The following is a 20,749-nucleotide window of genomic DNA, read 5'->3' as shown; positions in this document are numbered from 1 at the left end:
AGATGTTCATCCCGCTGCTGTTATCAGCGCATTCCATTAGAATGTGCGCAACCGCAAGATGCGTGAAGAGTTGGCGATGAACAATGTCAAGGATGTGGCCGAACTTTATGTTCTGGCCGATAGATGTGCTCGAGCTGAAGAGGGGAGGAAGTACCCTGGTGAGGACGCCGGTGCGGAAACCGACTCCACAGATGAAGACACCGCCGCCCCGACAAAGATGGGTCGGCGCCGCAACAGGAAGCACAAGGGCAAGACTGTGCTTGCTGTTGAGGGATCTGGCGAGCTCGGTGCCACCAAAAAGGCCAAGGTTGATGACCCTGGCAAGGAGGTTGCCGGGTGTGCTGCCTGCTTGGCCCTGGCGGCCGCCTGCAAGCCAGGAGGCTCCGATAAGCAGTACTGCAAGATCCACCGCACCAAGGGCCATGACCTTCAGAACTGCCGACAAGTTGAGCTATTTGTTGAAAAGTAGAAGGCTGAATATGAAAGGCGAGACAAGGAGAAGGGTCAGGATGGTGTTGAGGGATCATGCAAGAAGCATGGCGGCCAAGGGGGTCGCCGCGGCATAGATAACCAGCAAGAGAGGCCCGCTCGGGGCCGCGACAAGAAATAAGAAGACGATGATCATGACGAGGGCGACGAGTCCGGCGAGCATGAGTTCTAGAAGGCTACAGAGGCCATGTGCATCGACGGTGGCGCCTCATTGCACACGTCACACCGCCAGCTGAAGCAGTGGGCGCGTGAGGTCGCTGCGGTAGAGCCGTCGTTCGATGCCCAGAAGCCCCTGAAGTGGTCTTGCACGCCCATCATTTTTTACACCGAGGATCACCCTGATCGCACAACTGTGGTCAGGTGTTTGCTGTTGTTGGTCTCGCCAACAATATGCAACCTCAAGGTGATGAAAGTGCTGGTTGACGGTGGGGCCAGTCTGAATTTGATCTCGCCCGCTGTGATCAAGAAGCTGCAGATTCCTGATGGAGACCTTGAAGAGACGGGCACGTTTCAAGGGGCAACCCGGGAAGGAGCCAGCCTAAAGGTAAAATCACGCTGCCCGTTACATTTGGAGGCAAGCTGAACTATAGGACGGAGAAGATCGTCTTCGATGTCGCCAAGATCCCCTTGCCATACAATGGGATCCGTGGCCGCCCAGCGCTGGCCAAGTTCATGGCGGCGTCCCACTACACCTACAACACGTTAAAGATGCCAGGGCCACTAACCATCATCACCATCCCCTTCGACAAGAAAGATGCGCTCATCTGCGCCGACCAACTTTACCGAGAGGAGGTTGGAGCAACTGCCGCAAAGACACTTGCCCCTGCTGCTAAAGCTCCAGGGAGGAGGAAGGCCGGCAAGACCCCTTCCGGCAAGATCTCTTCCGGCAAGACCTCTTGCAACCACTCCGGTAAGCGCACCTCTTCGGAGTGCTGCGCTCCCATTGAGGACGTGCCAGAGAGCTCCATCGGCAAGAGCAAGAAGTCCAAGGCTGCACCACCAGGAACCAAGAAGGTGTCCGTCAAGGAGGACGGCACGGGCGGGGCTTTCACCATAAGCTCCACCCTCGACAGCAAATAGGAAAGCGCGCTCATCGCCTTCCTACGAGTGAATGTCAATGTGTTTGCATGGCAAGCATCTGACATCCCCGGCGTTCCCAGGGAGGTGATTGAGCACCATCTTACTGTCTGTCCTCATGTGCATCCCGTCAAGAAAAAGGTCAGGAAGCAGGCTTTGGAGCGACAAGAGTTCATCATGAAGAGATGAGGAGGTTGGAGGCGGCAGGCCTGGTTAGAGGAGTACTCCACCCCACGTGGTTGGCCAATCTGGCCGTGGTGCGTAAGGCAAATGGGAAGTGGAGGCTGTGTATTGACTACAGAGATAACAATAAAGCTTGTCCAAAGGATCCTTTCCCCGTGCCACGCATCGACCAGAATGTAGACTCCACTGCTGGGTGTGACCTGCTGTCATTCCTCGACGCCTATTCAGGATACCAACAGATCTTCATGATGAAAGAAGACGAAGAGAAGACCACGTTCATCACCCCATGTGGTACGTACTGTTTTGTACGGATGCCTTTCGGGTTGAAGAGCGCTGATTCGACGTTTGCCCGAGCGGTCCAAATTGGTTTTGAGCCCCAGCTACATAGAAATATGGAAGCCTATATGGATGGTATAGTGGTCAAAACCAAGGACAGGGCCATGCTCATACAAGACCTAGAGGAAACATTTGCAAATCTGCGTAAGATCAACCTCAAGCTCAAACCAGAAAAGTGTGTGTTCGGTGTCCCGTCCGGCAAACTTCTTGGGTTCTTTGTGTCTCAGCACAGAATAGAAGCAAATCCCGACAAGATCAAGGAGATCGAGTAGATTGAAGCACCGAAGTGGGTCAAAGACGTCCGTAGGCTCGCCGGCTGCGTTGCCGCCATAAGTAGATTCATCTCCAAATCTGCTGAGCGCGCCCTCCCCTTTTTTCAAAGTTTTGAAAAAGGTGGGTCCAGTAAAGTGGACTCCGGAGGCAGAGGCCGCACTGTAAGATTTTAAGAGGTATCTCTCCTCCACACCGATACTAGTCGCACTCAAACCGCAAGAGCCGTTGCTTCTATAGTTGGAAGCAACGAATTAAGTGTTTAGTGCCGCACTGGTGGCACGGAGGGAACTTGAGGAAGAGGTAGCAGTAGCAGCAGAGCCATCGGGTGGCGGGCCGGGGCCCTCCCCGGCAGAGTCTGACGCCGGCAAGACGGAACCCCCGGCAAGACCCGATCCCGGCAAGGCAGAGTCTGAGCAGATGAGCAAAGTAGGACAGAAGAAGAAGATGGTGCAGCACCCGGTCTATTTTGTCAGTTCCCTCTTGCAGGGGGCTAGGTCAAGAAATTCTGGTATGCAGAAGCTACTTTTCAGCCTCCTCATGGCCTCGAGAAAGCTCCACCATGATTTCCAAGCACATGAGATCACCATCATCACGCGCCTCCCATTGCAACGAATATTGCACAACCCAGATGCAACTGAGAGGATTGTGGAGTGGGTGTTGGAGCTGTCGAGCTTTTGCCTCAAGTTTGAAAGTACTTCAACAATCAAGAGCCAAGCCTTGGAGGAGTTCATAGAAGAATGGACCGCAACGACCGACGAGGAGATTCAAGAGACCACCATCCCCGCCAAGGAGACGATCAGTGAGTGGATTATGTACTTTGATGGAGCTTTCTCACTCCAATGTGCTGGTACCGGCGTATTACTGGTCATGCCCACCGAAGGGCACCTCAAGTACGTAATCCAGATGCACTTTCCCTGGGAAAAATCAACGAACAACACGGCGGAGTACGAGGGGTTGTTGGTCGGTCTCAGGATTGCAGCAAACCTTGGAATCAGAAAGCTCATCGTTAGAGGTGATTCCCAACTCATCGTCAAGCAAGTAAACAAGGACTACCAGAGCCCGTTGATGGAGGCCTATGTGGATGAAGTGAGGAAGTTGGAAGAGCGCTTTGACGGATTGCAAGCAGAGCATGTTCCCCGAGCGGAGAACAACATTTCTGACGACCTATCAAAGCGTGCTACCCTCAAATTACCTATGGAACCAGGTACCTATGTGCTTCAGTTAACTCACCCATCCGTTGAACCATCAGCAAGATAGAACAAACGAAAGAAGGCGGCCCCCGGCAAGTACTTTCCTGCTGAGCTCCCAGGAGCCGCCGGCAAGGACGTTGCCGGGAGTCCCAAGCTTGCCGAAGAACAGCAACCCTCAGTAGGGCCTCACGCCCTGGCCATAGTAGCAGTTGCCCTTACGGCCGAAGATGAGCCTTTAGTCCTTGCCGTCGAGCCCCAGGCTTTGGCATGGGCGCAGCCCACCGTCTGTTTCTCCAAACAGGAGAGCTCCCCGAGGAGCAGGAAGAAGTAGAGAAAGTAGCCCGTTGGTCCAGCATGTACCAGCTTGTGGATGATGCCCTCTATAGAAGAAGACCGTACAGTGTGAAATTGAAGTGCATTCCTTGGGAGGACGGACTGAGGCTGTTGGCGGAGATACATGGAGGCATGTGTGGCTCCCACATAGGGTCAAGGGCTCTTGCCGGCAAAGCGTTCCGGCAAGGTTTCTTCTGGACCACCGCCCTCCAGGATGCAACTGCACTAGTAACCAAGTGTGAAGTGTGCCAGTTCCATCCAAAGAAGCTTCATCAACCCGCCCAAGCTCTTCAGAAAATCCCTCTTTCCTGGCCATTTTCAGTCTGGGGGCTCGACATACTGGGCCCCTTTCCCCGTGCTGTCGGGGGCTTTGAGTACTTGTACGTCGCGACCGACAAGTTCACAAAGTGGCTGGAAGTGGAGACAGTGAGAAAGGTAACAACACAGTCAGCCGTCAAGTTCTTCAAGGGACTAGTCTTCCATTTTGGTGTGCCGAATAGATTCATCACCGACAATGGCATGCAGTTCACGAGCCGCACCTTCATGCAGTACATTCAAGACCTCGGCAACAAGGTCTGTTTTGCTTCTGTTGCCCATCCCAGAAGTAATGGCTAGGCTGAGAGGGCGAATGCAGAAGTGTTGCGAGGCCTCAAGACCAGAACTTTGGACAAGCTGCACAAGTGCGGAAGGCGCTGGATTGATGAGTTGCCAACGGTTCTTTGGTCAATCAGGATGACACCAAATCGAGCGACTTGCCAGATGCCCTGGTATACGGGGCAGAAGTAGTTCTTCTCACTGAACTCATATACGGGTCACCTCGAGTGCTCACTTATGATGAGCTTGAGCAAGAGCAGTTGCACCAAGATGATGCGACACTCCTTGAGGAAGAACGTCTTCAGGTTGCTGTGCGGGCCACTCGCTATCATCAGGCCTTGCGCCGCTATCATAGCCGCAAGGTTCACGCCCGAACCCTTTAGGAAGGCGACCTTGTTCTTCGGCGGATCCAATCCCCCAAGAATCCAAACAAGTTGACGCCGAAGTAGGAAGGCCCTTACCGGGTAATAAGAGTCACCAGGCCTGGCGTAGTCTGCCTGGAGACCGAAGATGGCATTCCGGTGAGGAACTCTTGGAATATTGAACATCTTTGCAAGTTTTACCCCTAAGGCGCGGTTGCCGGGAGCCCCGGCAACCCCCGTTTCGTACTAGCCTTGCCGCCAAGGCTTGTAACCCAATGTACAGAGCCAAGCGCAAACCCTGTGCGTAGTCAGGGAAAAGGAATCCCTTAGTATGTATAGTTTCCTGTCGATTTCCATGTTTATGTATATACGTATATGCATGCTTGTCCAGGGTACTGTACTGCTTTTTGATTCCATTAAGTGTTAGTGAACCACAGAGGTTTCGTGCTTTTGCCCTCTCTTCTTTCCAGCAACGGCAAGGACGCTCGATCCTGCCAAGGATCCGGCTCCGGCAAGAAGTTGAGAAGATCGCCCAGCACAGCGATCCCCGGCAAACCAAACAGATAAAGTTTACCTCTTTCCCATTTGTATTCTAACCTGTGTATTAGAAAACCTTGCCAATCTTCTTTAAGGACTCGGGGGCTCCCATTTCCGACTCGAACGCTGCTTCGGTCAGAGTGGTCATGGTGACCCTTGTCAAAAAGAGGTGGACCAGGGGCTGGGCCCTTTGTCTATAACCCGGCAGTTGTGATTCTCTGGCAGGCGCAAGGGTCGCCGGCAAGCCACCTTGCCAGAAGGACTCGTTTATTTACACTAAGGGGGCATTTCGCCTCCGCACGAACATACAGATGCACGAGTTACTGGCAGGGCTAGACTTTTTCATTAGTATGCTGATGCGAGTACAAAGGTTACAGGATACAAGCATGGGCTCGAGAGATTACATTATATAGAAATTAAGATTTGGCAAGTGCCTACAATTTAAAATGAAAGATAGGTTCCCCGTGGTTTCCGTTCTTGCCCCTTTCCTCCCAGGTGCGGCAGGTGAAGGCAAAAAGGAAGCTGCGGGGAACGCGCCGATGGAGAGCTTGACGAGGAAGACCCTCAGCAGGGCGCGGAGCTGAGGGAGGGGGGCGGCGCGGTCAGTCGGAGTCGGAGTCGGCGTCCGCCCGCTTGGCGCCCTCGTCATCGCTATCGCTGTCCTCCTCGACACTCCCGCTCAAGGAGGAGGTTTCGCCATCAGAGGAGCTCTCCACGCAACACCGTAAGCGAGTTCCCAAGAGCCCAAAGACCTTGATGGAGAGCAGGCCATTCTCCATCAATTTGAATTGGAGGACGAGCCCCTCCGACAGCTATGGGAATGAGCGACGGTCTCCCATCCACGGCGGAGATACATAACATGAGGGGCGGGAAAGTCGACATTGACCCGCATGCTGCCATTCCCGCTACCCCTCATGTGCAGCTTCAAGGCCTGAGGCGGGTCAAGCTCCATCACCCGAGCAAACGGAGTGGGGAGACGAAGACGGCCGTGCACCGGCCCACGCAGCCTGACGTAGAACTCGCGAGGCTGGTCTCCGACATGGCCCTCCATTGGAGGAGGGGCCGTTGGCAGAGGCGAAGCCGGCACGCCGCCCTGTCCTCCTCTTCCCCGAACACCACGGCGGCCTCGGCCTCGTCCCTCCCAATTCCTCGCGCGGCCGGCTCCACCGCCATGAGCTCTTGGGAAGGAAGGGCACGCTGTCGAGCGGAGGCCTTCATCGCCACCATCAGAGCACCAGCGCGCCCTCTCGCCCTGACAAAGGGAAGAAAGGAGTCGAGGTGGAGGAGATGAGCGCTGAAGGATCAAAGGATGCCGTCCCCCTTGCCTTCTTCTTATAAAGGGGCGGGGCCGAGGCTCGGCCGCCCCGCTCAACCAATCCTGCCGCCAAGGGGCGCAGGGAATCAGGACTGACCCGCTGCTCCAACCAGCGACGACACAATTTCCCGCCTCCACGTTATGGCACGTGCCCTCCGCGTCCACCACCTACCCTCCTCGGGGCATGGAGGACACGTGGCGAGCGAACCAGAATCAAGAGGACAACTGAGGCGACCACACTCCACCCCGTGACCATGGGGCGTGGGCACCTTGAAGGTCGCAACCCGAGTCCACCTTGTAAATGAGCCGCGCCCCTGCGTTTTCCTTCCTTTTTGGGGAAGGCGTGGGATGCCTCTTTACCATTTACCACGATGTGATGCATGAGGGCAGCAACCTCCCCATGCATGACCCCCACGTCACGCACGACCCCCACGTCGCACATTCAACGCGGGTCGCGGGGAAGTGCAACTAGCGAGGGAGTTACTGCGGTACAACTCGGCCCCTCATGCCTGCTCACCGTTTTGGGCCTAGCCCAACAACGCGCCACACTTATGTGTGGCCTAGGCCCAGGAGCTCCTGTCGGTGCACAAAAGGAGGGGTCCTATTTTGTACCCCTTTACTTGTGCGCGGGCAGTTGGAGCTGCGCCTATGGCTACACCTAGCGGGGCAGAGGAAGGAAGCAAAGCCGCAAGACAACTGGAGCGATGCCAAGCCAGAAACATGAAGAGTAGAAGGGCGAGGTGAACTCCCCCGGCAAGGCCCTTGCCGGGGCGGCCTCCATAGCCCCGGCAAGAACCTTGCCGGGCAACTTGCCCAACACCAGCAGAGCCGCCACCCTTGAGCCCAAGAGCTCCAACACCATCAACCACTTTGGAACCAAGGCTCGGGAGGCACCTCCATGGTGGCCTGCATATCTTTGTGAAGACCAAGAACATGCAAGACTAGATGATAACCAGAAGATGACGATCCTCGGAAAGATCCTTGCCGAGGATACCCACGAGACCCCCGGCAAGACCCTTGCCGGGGACGCCCACAACGCCACGACAAGACCCTTGCCGGGGCCCCGACAAGGCCCTTGCCAAAGACATCCATGGGGTCACCACCAGGCCCACATCTGCCAAGACTCCACCATCGTCCCCATGCAGCTGCCAGCCCACCAGCTAGGCAAGCACCTACGTGGCGACGTGTGGCCTCTAGGCCAACTCAGCAAGCACCTGCGTGGTGGCATGTAGATCTTTGTGAAGACTCTGCCACCGCACCAACTCAGCAGCCAGCTAGCTAGCGTGGCTGTACACGCCTCATCAGTTCAGACGCGCGTCGAAGCCAGGCGAGGCGGCGACAGCTGGGATGAGCTTTGTTGCCATCCCCGATAAAGCAAGAAGGGCACGTCGGCAGCGCATTAAATGCATTTGTCCTACGGTGCCAGGAGATAGAATCGACCACCGTATAGCTTTCCACCTCCTGTATGCCACTGTGGCAGCCCCTTCGACTATAAAAGGAGACCCGCGGCATACTAAGAGAGGATTCAGAATTTTTGGACCTTTCACACTTTGTAGCTAGTCCAAGAACATCACATAAACATAAACCAGTAGGAGTAGGGTATTACACCTCACTTGCGGCCTAAACCTGGATAAGCCCCCTGCGTTGATCTCTCAATCCCGCTCTTTCCACAGCCCCGCGCCCGCCAACCGTACCAAAAGGCATTCCTCATGATCCCATAGCTGTCGTTTCCCCTGACACATACCTACCTATCTACGGTATTTTCCTTCCCTTCCAAGTAAATTTGCATGTGCTAAACTCTAAACCTTCAAATAATAATCTGTTTTGTATGCCCGAATCGCTCATGTAGTAACTAGGGGCTGTCAGTATCTTCCATGCTAGGTGGGTTATTCTCATGATGAGTGTTTATTCACTGGTCATTCACGAGAAAGTAGCTGGTATTCGGGATGCCCAGTTCCATGATAAAATCAAATCAAAATATAATTTCAAACAAAACTCGCCCATGACTATTGTTTTTATGGAAGGTACCCGTTGTTTCGGACCAGCCGTGGAGTGTGCCTGATTGGTGGAGGGGGACTAAAAACTTTACCATTTTGTTTGGGAACCGCCTATAATGTATCTAGTATGAAAGATACCGAGACCTCTTCGTTGTTATGTTAACAATGAAAGCATACCGCTCAAAATATTATTCATCTCTGTTTCAAAAAACTCAAGCTCTGGCACCTTTGAAAATCCCTGCTTCCCTCTACGAAGGGCCTATCTATTTACTTTTATTGCAGAGTCATCATCCTCTTACAAAAAGCACCAGTTAGAGAGCACCACTGTCATTTGTGTGCTTTGTTATTAATTGATATTGAGTATGGCTGGATCTCTTTTACCATGAATTACGATGTCTAGTTAGTCCTTGATCTTCAGGGGTGCTCTGCATTTATGTTTTGCGGTCTCAGAAAAGGCTAGCGAGATACCATTTTGTTATATCATATCAGGATTGTTTTGAAAAAGTGTTGTCATCCGAGATTTATTATTATTGCTCTCTAGTTCATTATGCCATTGGTATGAGTAAATGTGAGACCTAAATGTTACTCTGAATATGGTTAGTACATAATCTTTGCTGAAATCCTGAGTGCTGGCTTTACATATTTGCAACAACAAGATCAAACAGAGTTCATAAAAGTTTTTCTTCATCACTTTCAGTTTGTCAACTAAATTGGTTGAGGTCAAGCAATGGGTTAAGCCTGGGGGAGTTGATACGTCTCCATCATATCTACTTTTCCAAACTCTTTTGCCCTTGTTTGGGCCTCTAATTTGCATGATTTGAATGGAACAAACCTGGATTGACGTTGTTTTCAACAGAATTACCTTGGTGTTATTTTTGTGCAGAAAAGAAAGTTCTCGGAATGACCTGAAAATTTACAGAGAATATTTTTGGAATATATAAAAAATACTGGCGAAAGAATCAACTAGAGGGGACCCACCAGGAGACCACAAGGGTGGGGCGCGCCCTACCCCCTGGGCGCGCCCCTGGCTTGTGGGTCCCCTGGACCTCCACCGACCTCAACTCTAACTCTATATATTCACGTTTAGGGAGGAAAAAATTAGAGAGAGGGATTCATTGCGTTTTATGATATGGAGTCGTCGTCACCCCCTGTTCTTCATCGGGAGGGCAGATCTGGAGTCCATTCGGGGCTCCGGAGAGGGGAAGTTGTCGCTATCATCATCACCAACCTTCCTCCATCACCAATTTAATGATGCTCCGCCATGCATGAGCAATTCCATCATAGGCTTGCTAGACGGTGATGGGTTGGATGAGTTTAACATGTAATCGAGCTAGTTTTGTTAGGGTTTGATCCCTAGTATCCACTATGTTCTGAGATTGATGTTGCTATTACTTTGCTATGCTTAATGCTTGTCACTAGGGGCCGAGTGCAATGATTTCGGATATGAACCTATTATGTTTTCATAAATATATTTTTGTTCATGATCCTATCTTGCAAGTTGTAGACACCTATTACAACTTATGATCCGCATACCTCAAGGTGACAATAATTGGGATTCTTTCCAGTGATTACCATAGTTTGAGGAGTTCATGTATTCACTAAGTGCTAATGCTTTGTACCGGTTCTCTATTATAAGGAGGCCTTAATATACCTTAGTTTCCATTAGGACCCCGCTGCCACAGGAGGGTAGGACAAAAGATGTCACGCAAGTTCTTTTCCATAAGCACATATGACTATATTCGGAACACATGCCTATATTATATTGATGAATTGGAGCTAGTTCTGTGTCACCCTAGGATATAACTGTTGCATGATGAATGCCATCTGACATAATTATCCATCATTGATCCATTCACAACGAGCTTTTCAGATATTGGTCTTTGCTACGTTACTTTGCCGCTGCCACTGTTACGATTGCTACAAAACTACTAATGTTACTTTTACCACCGTTACCGTTACCTCTATACTACTTTTCTACTAAATATCTTGCTGCAGATATTAAGTCTTTCAGGTGTGATTGAATAGACAACTCAGCTGTTGATGTCACTTGAAGCTACGTCGGTTTTTCCCCAAAGAGGAAGGGATGATGCAACACAGCGGCGGTTGGTATTTCCCTCAGATATGAAACCAAGGTTATCGAACCAGTAGGAGAACCAAGCAACACAACGTAAACAGCACCTGCACACAAATAACAACCACTCACAACCTGACGTGCTAAAGGGGTTGTCAATCCCTTTCGGGTAACGGCACCAGAAATGGCACGTGGATAGGAGAAAGTTGTAAATATTGATAGATTGAATGCTAAATAAAATAAATTGCAGCAAGGTATTTTTGGGTTTTTGGTTTAATAGATATGAAAATAAAAGAAAATAAAAGTAGATCGCAAAGGAAAATAATATGAGAAAGAGACCCGGGGACCGTAGGTTCCACTAGTGGCTTCTCTTGAGGAAAATAGCAAAGCGGTGGGTGAACAAATTACTATTGGGCAATTGATAGAACCTCAAATAATTATGAAGATATCCAGGCAATGATCATTACATAGGCATCACGTCCAAGTTAAGTAGACCGACTCCTGCCTGCATCTACTACTATTACTCCACACATCGACCGCTATCCAGCATGCATGTAGTGTATTAAGTTCATGGAAAAATGGAGTAATGTAATAAGAACGATGACATAATGTAGATGAGATCCGCTTTATCTATGGCGGTAGATATAGGTCCCATCTTTTTATCCTTAGTAGCAACGATGCATATGTGTTAGTTCCCTTTCTGTCACTGGGATCAAGCACCGTAAGATCGAACCCACTACTGGGCACTGTCAGTGTCAAAACCGGCGGATCTCGGGTAGGGGGTCCCGAACTGTGCGTCTTCGATTGATGGTAACAGGAGACGAGGGACACAATGTTTACCCAGGTTCGTGCTACCTCTTGAGCACTGCGTTGGTTTTCCCCGAAGAGGAAGGGATGATGCAGCAAAGTAGCGTAAGTATTTCCCTCAGTTTTTGAGAACCAAGGTATCAATCCAGTAGGAGGCTACGCGCGAGTCCCTCGTACATGCACAAAACAAATAAATCCTCGCAACCAACGCGATAAGGGGTTGTCAATCCCTACACGGCCACTTACGAGAGTGAGATCTGATAGATATGATAAGATAATATTTTTGGTATTTTTATGATAAAGATGCAAAGTAAAATAAAAGCAAAGTAAAAAAACAAAGGAAATTACTAAGTATTGGAAGATTAATATGATAAAGATAGACCCGGGGGCCATAGGTTTCACTAGTGGCATCTCTCAAGAGGATATGTATTCTACGGTGGGTGAACGAATTACTGTTGAGCAATTGACAGAATTGAGCATAGTTATGAGAATATCTAGGTATGATCATGTATATAGGCATCATGTCCGAGACAAGTAGACCGACTCCTGCCTGCATCTACTACTATTACTCCACTCATCGACCGCTATCCAGCATGCATCTAGATTATTAAGTTAATGGAAACAGAGTAACGCCTTAAGCAAGATGACATGATGTAGAGGGATAAATCATGCAATATGATGAAAACCCCATCTTGTTATCCTCGATGGCAACAATACAATACATGCCTTGCTGCCCGTACTGTCACTGGGAAAGGACACCGCAAGGTTGAACCCAAAGCTAAGCACTTCTCCTATTGCAAGAAAGATCAATCTAGTAGGCCAAAAACTGATAATTCGAAGAGACTTGCAAAGATAACTAATCATACATAAAAGAATCCAGAGAAGATTCAAATATTGTTCATAGATAGACTTGATCATAAACCCACAATTCATCGGTCTCAACAAACACACCGCAAAAAGAAGATTACATCGAATAGATCTCCACAAGAGAGGGGGAGAACATTGAATTGAGATCCAAAAAGAGAGAAGAAGCCATCTAGCTAATAACTATGGACCCGTAGGTCTGAGGTAAACTACTCACACTTCATCGGAGGGGCTATGGTGATGATGTAGAAGCCCTCCGTGATGGATACCCCCTCCGGCGGAGCTCCAGAACAGGCCCCAAGATGGGATCTCGTGGATACAGAAAGTTGCAGCGGTGGAATTAGGGTTTTGTCTCTGTGTCTTATCGTTTGGGGGTACGTAGGTATATATAGGAGGAAGGAGTACGTCGGTGGAGCAACAGGGGGCCCACAAGGGTAGAGGGCGCGCCTGGGTGGGGGGGGGGTAGGCGTGCCCCCTACCTCGTGGCCTCCTCTTTTGTTTCTTGACGTAGGGTCCAAGTCTCCTGGGTCTTGTTCGTTGAGAAAATCACATTCCCGAAGGTTTTATTCCGTTTGGACTCTGTTTGATATTCCTTTTCTTCGAAACCCTAAAATAGGCAAAACAACAATTCTGGGTTGGGCCTCCGGTTAGTAGGTTAGTCCCAAAAATAATATAAAGTGGATAATAAAGCCCAATAATGTCCAAAATAGTAGATAATATAGCATGGAGCAATAAAAAATTATAGATACGTTGGAGACGTATCAGTTCGGGTCCTCTCTATGGAGGTAAAACCCTACGTCCTGCTTGATTGATATTGATGAATATGAGTGTTACAAGAGTGGATCTACCACGAGATCGTAATGGCTAAACCCTAGAAGTCTAGCCTATGTGGGTACGGTAATGAGTATATGTGTGGTCCTTTCCGGACTATCCCCTTCGGTTTATATAGACACCGAGGGGATCTGGGGTTTACATGGAGTCAGTTACATAAGAAGGAATCTTCGATCCCTAAGCTTGCCTTCCACGCTATGTAGAGTCCAATCCGGACACGATGCAGTCTTAGGCCTTCATGTCTTCACAGCCCATCAGTCGGGCCTAAAGGATAATAGGCCGAACGCTTGAGGACCCCTTAGTCCAGGACTCCCTCAGTAGCCCCTGAACCTGGCTTCAATGGCGAGGAGTCCGGTGCGCAGATTTGTCTTCGGCATTGCAAGGCGGGTTCCCTCCTTCCGAACTCCAGAATAGACTTCGGATGGATGATTGTATCTGGACCTGTCACACACACCATATATAACCGCAGAGAGAATATATATTCTTACACGAGTCTAATCCGTTGATAGCTTTTACAACATGACATCATGTTAGTCTGGTCGTAATTTCAAACCGTTTTTCGTCTACCTCTCCTTGTTGCAATACGCGATTGTCATTGGCACGTATTTTCTAAGAAAAGATTGTGCCCCCCTTATTACGGGATTCTCATCAATACGGGCGTGGGTAACCCAACCGTGCTGTTTTGCACGGCTCTCGGGAATAGGCGAGTTCAAGGCGAGTGGGGAGGCGCTCGATATTCACGGGCTTTATAAGGGGATAAGGAAATTCTTCCTTTACCCACATCATTCTTCATCTCCAGTCCCTCCGTCCTTGAGCTCTAGCGCCCAAGCTTTCGGCCTTTCCTCATTCGAGAAGACATTCCAATCATGTCCAGATCCGGGGCTAGGGGCAAGTGGATGGCCTCCTCTGTTAAGGAGAAGAACATCACGGAGCTCCGGGAGGCCGGCTATCTAGCCAAGGAGATTTCTCACCGACTCCCAGAAAAGGGGTAGATCGTCCCTACCCCCGGTCCCCATGAGAGGGTTGTGTTTCTCACACACTTCATCCGTGGGTTGGGATTCCCTCTTCATCCATTTGTTCGTGGATTGATGTTTTACTATGGGTTGGACTTCCACGATCTGGCCCCCAACTTTATCCTCAATATCTCCACATTCATAGTTGTGTGCAAAGCCTTTCTCCGCATCCCACCTCACTTCAGCCTATGGCTGAAGACTTTTAATGTAAAGCCAAAGGTGGTGCGCGGCCAACAGGCCGAGTGCGGAGGTGCCATGGTGGGCAGGATGCCCAATACCACCTGTCTCGAAGGCTCCTTCGTAGAGACTGTGGAGGGATGGCAATCGGGGTGGTTCTATATCACTGAACCGCGCGACGCCAACTGAGCGGCGGCTCCCAAGTTCTGACCCAGAGTCCTGATGCGGCTTACCTCCTGGCAGGAGAAGGGCCTGACCTGGGGATCTCCGGAAGAGATCACGGGGCTCCAAACGTGCCTCCAGAATACGATAACCCGGAAGATCAAGCTAGTTGATGTGATCCGGGTCATGCTTGTACGCCGGATCCTTCCATGTCAGCGTCGGACCTGTTATTTGTAGGAGTTCAATCCGACCGAGCACCTAACGCTGCTAAGGGTCTTCGGCACGACGCACAAAGATATCTGGAAGGTGCTCTTTAAGGGCAGCGAGACGCCGCCACCCTTGACCAAAGATCGCGGGATGAACTTTAAGCTTCAGGCCAATTCAGTAAGTCGTCAAGGTGTAGTCTTTAAGGAAACATTTCGAGGGAGGATACTAAGCCTTCTTGTCAATTTCTTTTTCAGGCCTGTGTCAATCTAGGGGGATGGATTAACAATCCGGCTCTGCTGCCCGAAGATGAAGAAACCCCACTCCTTACCAAGATGCTATTTCCGGCGCCTTACGATGTGCTGGAGAAGAAGGTGAAAACCACGGTCAAGGGGACCAGGCGTGGGCTTCGCCGAAGGAGCACCTTGGTCGTCTCGTCTGATGACGAGACAGACCCCTCAGCCGCCGAAGACGATGACGAGGAGGGAGGCGACTCCCCCCTGCGAGAGGAAGGGAGAAAAGGGAGGCCTCCCCGAGTTTGGAGGCGGAGGCACCCAAGAGGGGGAGAGGCTCCTTCGTGGACAACTCCGCATGGGATGTTGACAGCAGTCCGGAGCGACCTTATCGGACCAAGCCTCAGGCCACCTCGTGAGTACCAGAATGGAAAACATCCGGCCCTCTCGGTTTGCAATATTGACGCATATTAAACCTTGTCGTTGCAGTCCGGCACGCGTCGGCTCCCCACGATCCTCGACAGAGGATTCGCTGGACTCAAAGGAGATGGCTAACATGTCACCGCCGCCTGCTCATTCCATCTCACCCAAGGGTGACAATGAGGTGGCATCCAAAAATACTTTCCCAGGCCGGGGGAGATTCCAGAGACCTCGGGGTGACACCCCAGGATGGCTCCTCGGCCGCCGGACATACGGGGGAAAAAGTCCCCACGGGGACCGGTGACGGGGCCCAAGTTCCCTTCGGGCCTCAGCCGGATGCCATTCCGGAGATCTACAGGGCTCCGGGGTCCAGCGAACGGCATTCCCCCCAAGGAGGGAATGTGCCTATTCCACCGATGACCTCTGTCCAACTAGAGGCACCAAATAATCTGCTGGAGGCGCTACAAGGCGCCTCTATCGTGGATGAGCATCGTGTTCTTATGGACACGGTAATAGAGAAGGTTCGGTTTGTCAAAAGCGGACTGACTGAAGCCTGCACCAGCCTTCTAATGGGCTTTGAGGTGAGTAATGTGATTGTAGGAAAAATATCGCCGTATAGACAGTAGCCCCTGATGCTCTGTTTGGTGTTTGGGAGGAAAAGGCAAACAAAGGATCGAGAATAAATATCGCAGGAGTCTAACATGAGTTGTTTATGTGAATAAGAAGGTATCGCTGCAAGCTGCCACTGCTCATGCTGCGGAAGTGTCCAGACTGAAGCGGAAGCTGGAGCGGGCCGAGGAGGAGCTCGGCCTCGTGAAGAAGCAGGTGGAAGATAGCCAAGGTATGCAGTAACCTATGGGTATATTTCAAAAAAATGAGCAATGCAGCCGGACTAAAATGTCATAAACTTTATTAGTGGCCACGACTGAGGTGAGGGCACTTAAGAATGCGTTAGCCGAGGCCGAGGACAAAGCGGCCACGGAACGTGCTGCGCGTGAGAAGCACGAGTCCCAGGTTGCCGAGGCGCTGCAACAGCTCCAGGGCGTGATCGAGAAATTTGAGTCCTTGGAGCGCGATTGTATGGCGCAGGAGTCCGAACTGGCGGAGGCCCGTCGGAGCGCACATGATGCACGAGTTGAAGCCGAGGACGCTCTCCAGGGGATTCAGGTGGCTAAGAAGATTACGGCGGGTAAATATTTCGCTCTGCATAGCAAGTGTGTGAAAGAAACGTTCCTTGTACTTATCCGAATTCGGCTTTTCCAGGGGCGCTTACGGATCTTCCTTGCAGTATATCGGATGCTACTAAGTATTACAGAGCCGAAGAAGGAATGTCTACGGAGAAGCTATTCTGGTCCCAGTATCTTGGACCCAAACATCTGTTGCCCTTCATTGACCAGCTGAAGCAGTTGGTCGAGCTGCACAAGTCGGCGGAGCTAGCCATGAAGGACCTGATAGTGCGGCTGTGGCCTGCCGAGCCTGTACCTAGCAGCTATTTCGGACTTGTAAAGCGACTTGTTAATGCCTTTCCGCGGCTTGAAACCGTGAAGCGGTCGGTCTGCATCGAAGGTGCGCATATGGCCTTTGCCTGTGTCAAGACGCATTGCGCAAAGCTGGATGCCAAGAAGCTGATGACCGAGGGACCGCCAGAGGGCAAGGAGCATCGTCGACCCGAGCTATATTATGATGGCGTGTTGGAGGGGTCCCGCCTTGTGGCGGAACAATGTTCGAAGGATATCATTTTCCCATGAGAACATTTGTATTATACTGTCATGTGATATGGAGCAGTGATTTTATTATATTATAATGCTTATGATTTATATTTTACCTCCTGTGTGGCCGTTCGTGAAAGCTTAGGGTTGACTAGTCGTCGGCTTCTGCCCCCACGTAGATAGTACGGGGGTGTTCGGCATAAATCTAAACACTCTTTACTCCACATTCTGGTCCTTAAAGGAGGTGTTTAGCGCAACGAACAAGGTAATCAGACTATGCGGCCTTTACCGCCCTCACTTAGCCATAGGAGTTTGACAATTAAAAAGTTTGGCGAAGCCCCTGATATTCGGAAGGCCGAACTAGGGGCGCTATACACGCCTAATCGAAGGGACTGATTCTTCGCATGAAGTGGAAAAAAATCTCTAACGATTTGGAACCTCTCGAACAGCTGACCAGCTCTCGCTGCATCATGACAGTCAGTTTTCGGCTTTCTCTACTGAGGTGCTCGTCCGTAAGAACTAGGACACAATCACAGTAGTTCTCCCTTTACTACCCTAGCTGATATAGCGGAACATAAGGTAGTAAGCACAGGAGCCGGGCAACCCAACTATTGACCAAAGACATGATTCGGAGCCGATGCATATAATGCTATAAGTTCAGGGTGCCGAACTACACTATAAAAGTGTTCGGACTTTTTATTGCTGTAGTGTTGGGTGTAATGAAGCCCCTAGCTCAGTATTACGTACCATAGTGTACGTGTGCAATAAGTAATATTTACAAAGGTGAGAAAATAGGAAAATTAGGTAATAAGCTGACGCCATCATTCATTCACCATTGTGATGTAATTGGTACGTCGAGGCGTACTTTGTGCAAGTAAAGCTATTTATCATGCCGTAACCAAGGGCGGTTTGCGTGAGGGTATGTAAAACAAGTATGGCGATCATTAATAGAGACCACCTGGGGGTTCCTTTGTATGCCAGAGCTCCTTGCCTCATTGGTGTGTTCTGCAAACGAGTCGTCCGTATAGACCTCGAAATGAGAAAAAACCCGTAATAAAAAGCAAAAGTAAAGGCGTGTGTATCCCGGTGTCAGTCGAGCTGTACAGTGGATTGCGGACGAGTTATGCCTCAATCGATTCCCATGGTGTTTTGAGTGCGTGTTTTATGTACTCGCGGTATTAGTGCCATTGCCTCATCGGGGCTGGGACGAAGGTCATATTGCTAATTCAGCTCTTGTCGAGCCGAGCTGTCCTGCTGCAGTGTGGTCCCGACCCTCTTGATGATGTCCAGGAGCTCAGCAGCCAGATTATAATGCTGCTTGAGAAGGCCGCTTTGTACCTCTGCTGCTAGAGCGGCAGTGTGCTCCTCTGTACGGAGGGAGCGTTTCGTGTTTCCTTTTACTGTGATGATGCCACGTGGGCCGGGCATCTTTAGCTTGAGATAAGCGTAATGTGGTACCGCATTGAATCTAGCGAATGCAGTTCGTCCGAGCAGGGCGTGATAGCCGTTGCGAAATGGGACGATTCGAAGATTAGTTCTTCGCTTCGGAAGTTATCCGGGGAACCGAAGACCACCTCCACCGTGATCGAGCTCGTACAACGGGCCTCTACGCCTAGTATGACTCCTTTAAAGGTAGTTATAGTGGGTTTGATTCGTGAGGGATTAATGCCCATCTTGCGTACTGTCGGATTTCGGGTTCCGGCAGACCCTTAAGGTTCGAACTCTGGGGTGCGCACGGAGATCTTTCCCCTACCGACTCGCTCTTCTATGGCTCACAAGAAACCTAGGCAGGAAAGAAGAACGCTCAAGGGACACGAGGTTTATACTGGTTCGGGGCACCGATGTGGTGTAATACCCTACTCCAGTGTGTGGTGTGGTGGATTGCCTCAGGGGCTGATGAAGAATAATACATGGGAAGAACGGCCTCGCGAGAGGTGTTCTTCAGCTGGTGCGGTGTGTTCTACTTGGTCCGGATCTCTCTGTCTCTCTCTTCTCTCTTTCTCTCTTCTCCCTTTTTCTCTTCGTGGGCTAGTCCTATTTATAGAGGCCCAGGTCCTCTTCCCAAATAATGAGCGGGAAGGGCGCCAACAATTGGCCATTTTGAAGGGGAACATCTAGTACAAGTTATCCTAACTAAAGGTGGTCTTCGGCTGCCAAAAGCACTGGTGATGACGCCGTCTTGGGCTCCATGGTGACCTCCGTCCTGCCGCTCTGCTGGTCTTGATCTCATTGCACCGAAATGGTAACCTTTGCCCGATGCCTTGGCCTGCGCTTGCTCCCTTTGCACCAAAGGGGAAACAAGGACACTGCGCAGGACGGCGCCCGCCTAATCTCGATCGTCATGGCTTGCGTCACGGGCTCCTCGCGAGGCACCCCTGCCTTGATCTCTCCGCCTCCTCGCGAGCCTGCTAGATGAGGTTACTCCTGAGGAAGCCTCCTGTCATCCGCCCCGCAAGGCCTGGCCCCTTGCGAGGGTCTTGAGCTTGAGCTGATGAAGCTGGGCTGCACTGGGCCCCCACTCAAGCCACGCCGTAGGACGCAGGCAGGCATGTCTGGGGACCCCCGTTCCCAGAACGCCAACAATAGACCCCGGGCCCAAGGCGTGCCCGGGCTTGGCTTAGCAGAGAAGCGAAGGGGCAAGCGCGAAGCGCCGCGGGCCCCAATAGCCTGCGGCCTTGGGCGCCGCGTGGCGATTAATTGGACGTGGGCATCTGCGCTTCCCCATGATGCCTCAGCAACCGTCCATCTGACAAAGAGGTGCCTGGGCCAGGCTTACTTGCTTTGTTCTTGTTCGCCTTGCCCCAGACCCCTTTCTCGCTCTTCTCCTTCCTGCTCCCGAAATCCTCCAGATCTGTCTCAATCCTTCCCAGCTGACACGCCATGGCGCCTCGCAAGTCCCCAACCGAGGCCTGGTATTCACCGGCTCTGGATCCCCCGAACTTGTCGGAGAAGAACCTCGCCCTCACGCGCCTGATGACGATCGCGCAGGGCAGCAAGGGGGCGACTGTGCTCAAAGCCGGCTCCGACCAACCTGAGGGCAAGGGGAGCACCTTCTATCCGTTCTTTGTGAGCGCCATCATCGCCGGTCTGGTGCCTCCTTTCTCCGAGTTCTTCTTTGTTGTTCTCCGCCAATACAACTTGCAAGCTCTGCATCTCCACCCCAACTCTGTTCTTCTCTTGGCGATTTTTGCTTACTATTGCGAGGCTCACGTTGGGGTGAAGCCCTCGGTGGCCTTGTTGCGCCACTATTTTTCCCTCCGGGTTTCTCGTGCCCATGTCTCCACATGCGCGAGCTTTATTGCATACTCCAACTCCAATGCTATCTCGAAGCCTGGGAAGAGAATCGAAGTCTTCCGGAGCAAGTGGGTCATGATGGACGTCGGGCGCCTCCACCCCCGACTGGTGTTGCCTACGGGGCAGCCCAAGGCCGTTGACGCGTGGTCCCGCGCGGAGCTCGTCGACCCCCGTGCGAAGGCGGTGCTGAAGAGGATGAACATGGACCTGAGGCCAGGCAACTTGGGGGTGGCAAAGCTGACCGGGGCTACATTCATGAGGGAGTTCTTGGAGCACCG

At 51.3% G+C, this 20,749-nt stretch overlaps 1 protein-coding gene across 1 annotated transcript; it reads left to right on the top strand.

Moving 5' to 3' along the window:
* The first annotated feature begins 2,868 nt into the window (after positions 1–2,868).
* LOC147975842 (uncharacterized) lies at positions 2,869–16,320 on the top strand. Its single transcript, XM_087520602.1, has 2 exons — positions 2,869–3,396; positions 16,195–16,320. The coding sequence occupies exons 1-2, from the start codon at positions 2,869–2,871 to the stop codon at positions 16,318–16,320; spliced, it is 654 nt and encodes a 217-aa protein (XP_087376728.1).
* Positions 16,321–20,749: the final 4,429 nt, after the last annotated feature.

This window comes from Triticum urartu, chromosome 4A (genome assembly GCF_056163025.1).
Source record: "Triticum urartu cultivar PI428250 chromosome 4A, HENAU_Tu73, whole genome shotgun sequence".
NCBI lineage: Eukaryota > Viridiplantae > Streptophyta > Magnoliopsida > Poales > Poaceae > Triticum > Triticum urartu.
This window is presented reverse-complemented; position numbering and strand designations above follow the sequence as displayed.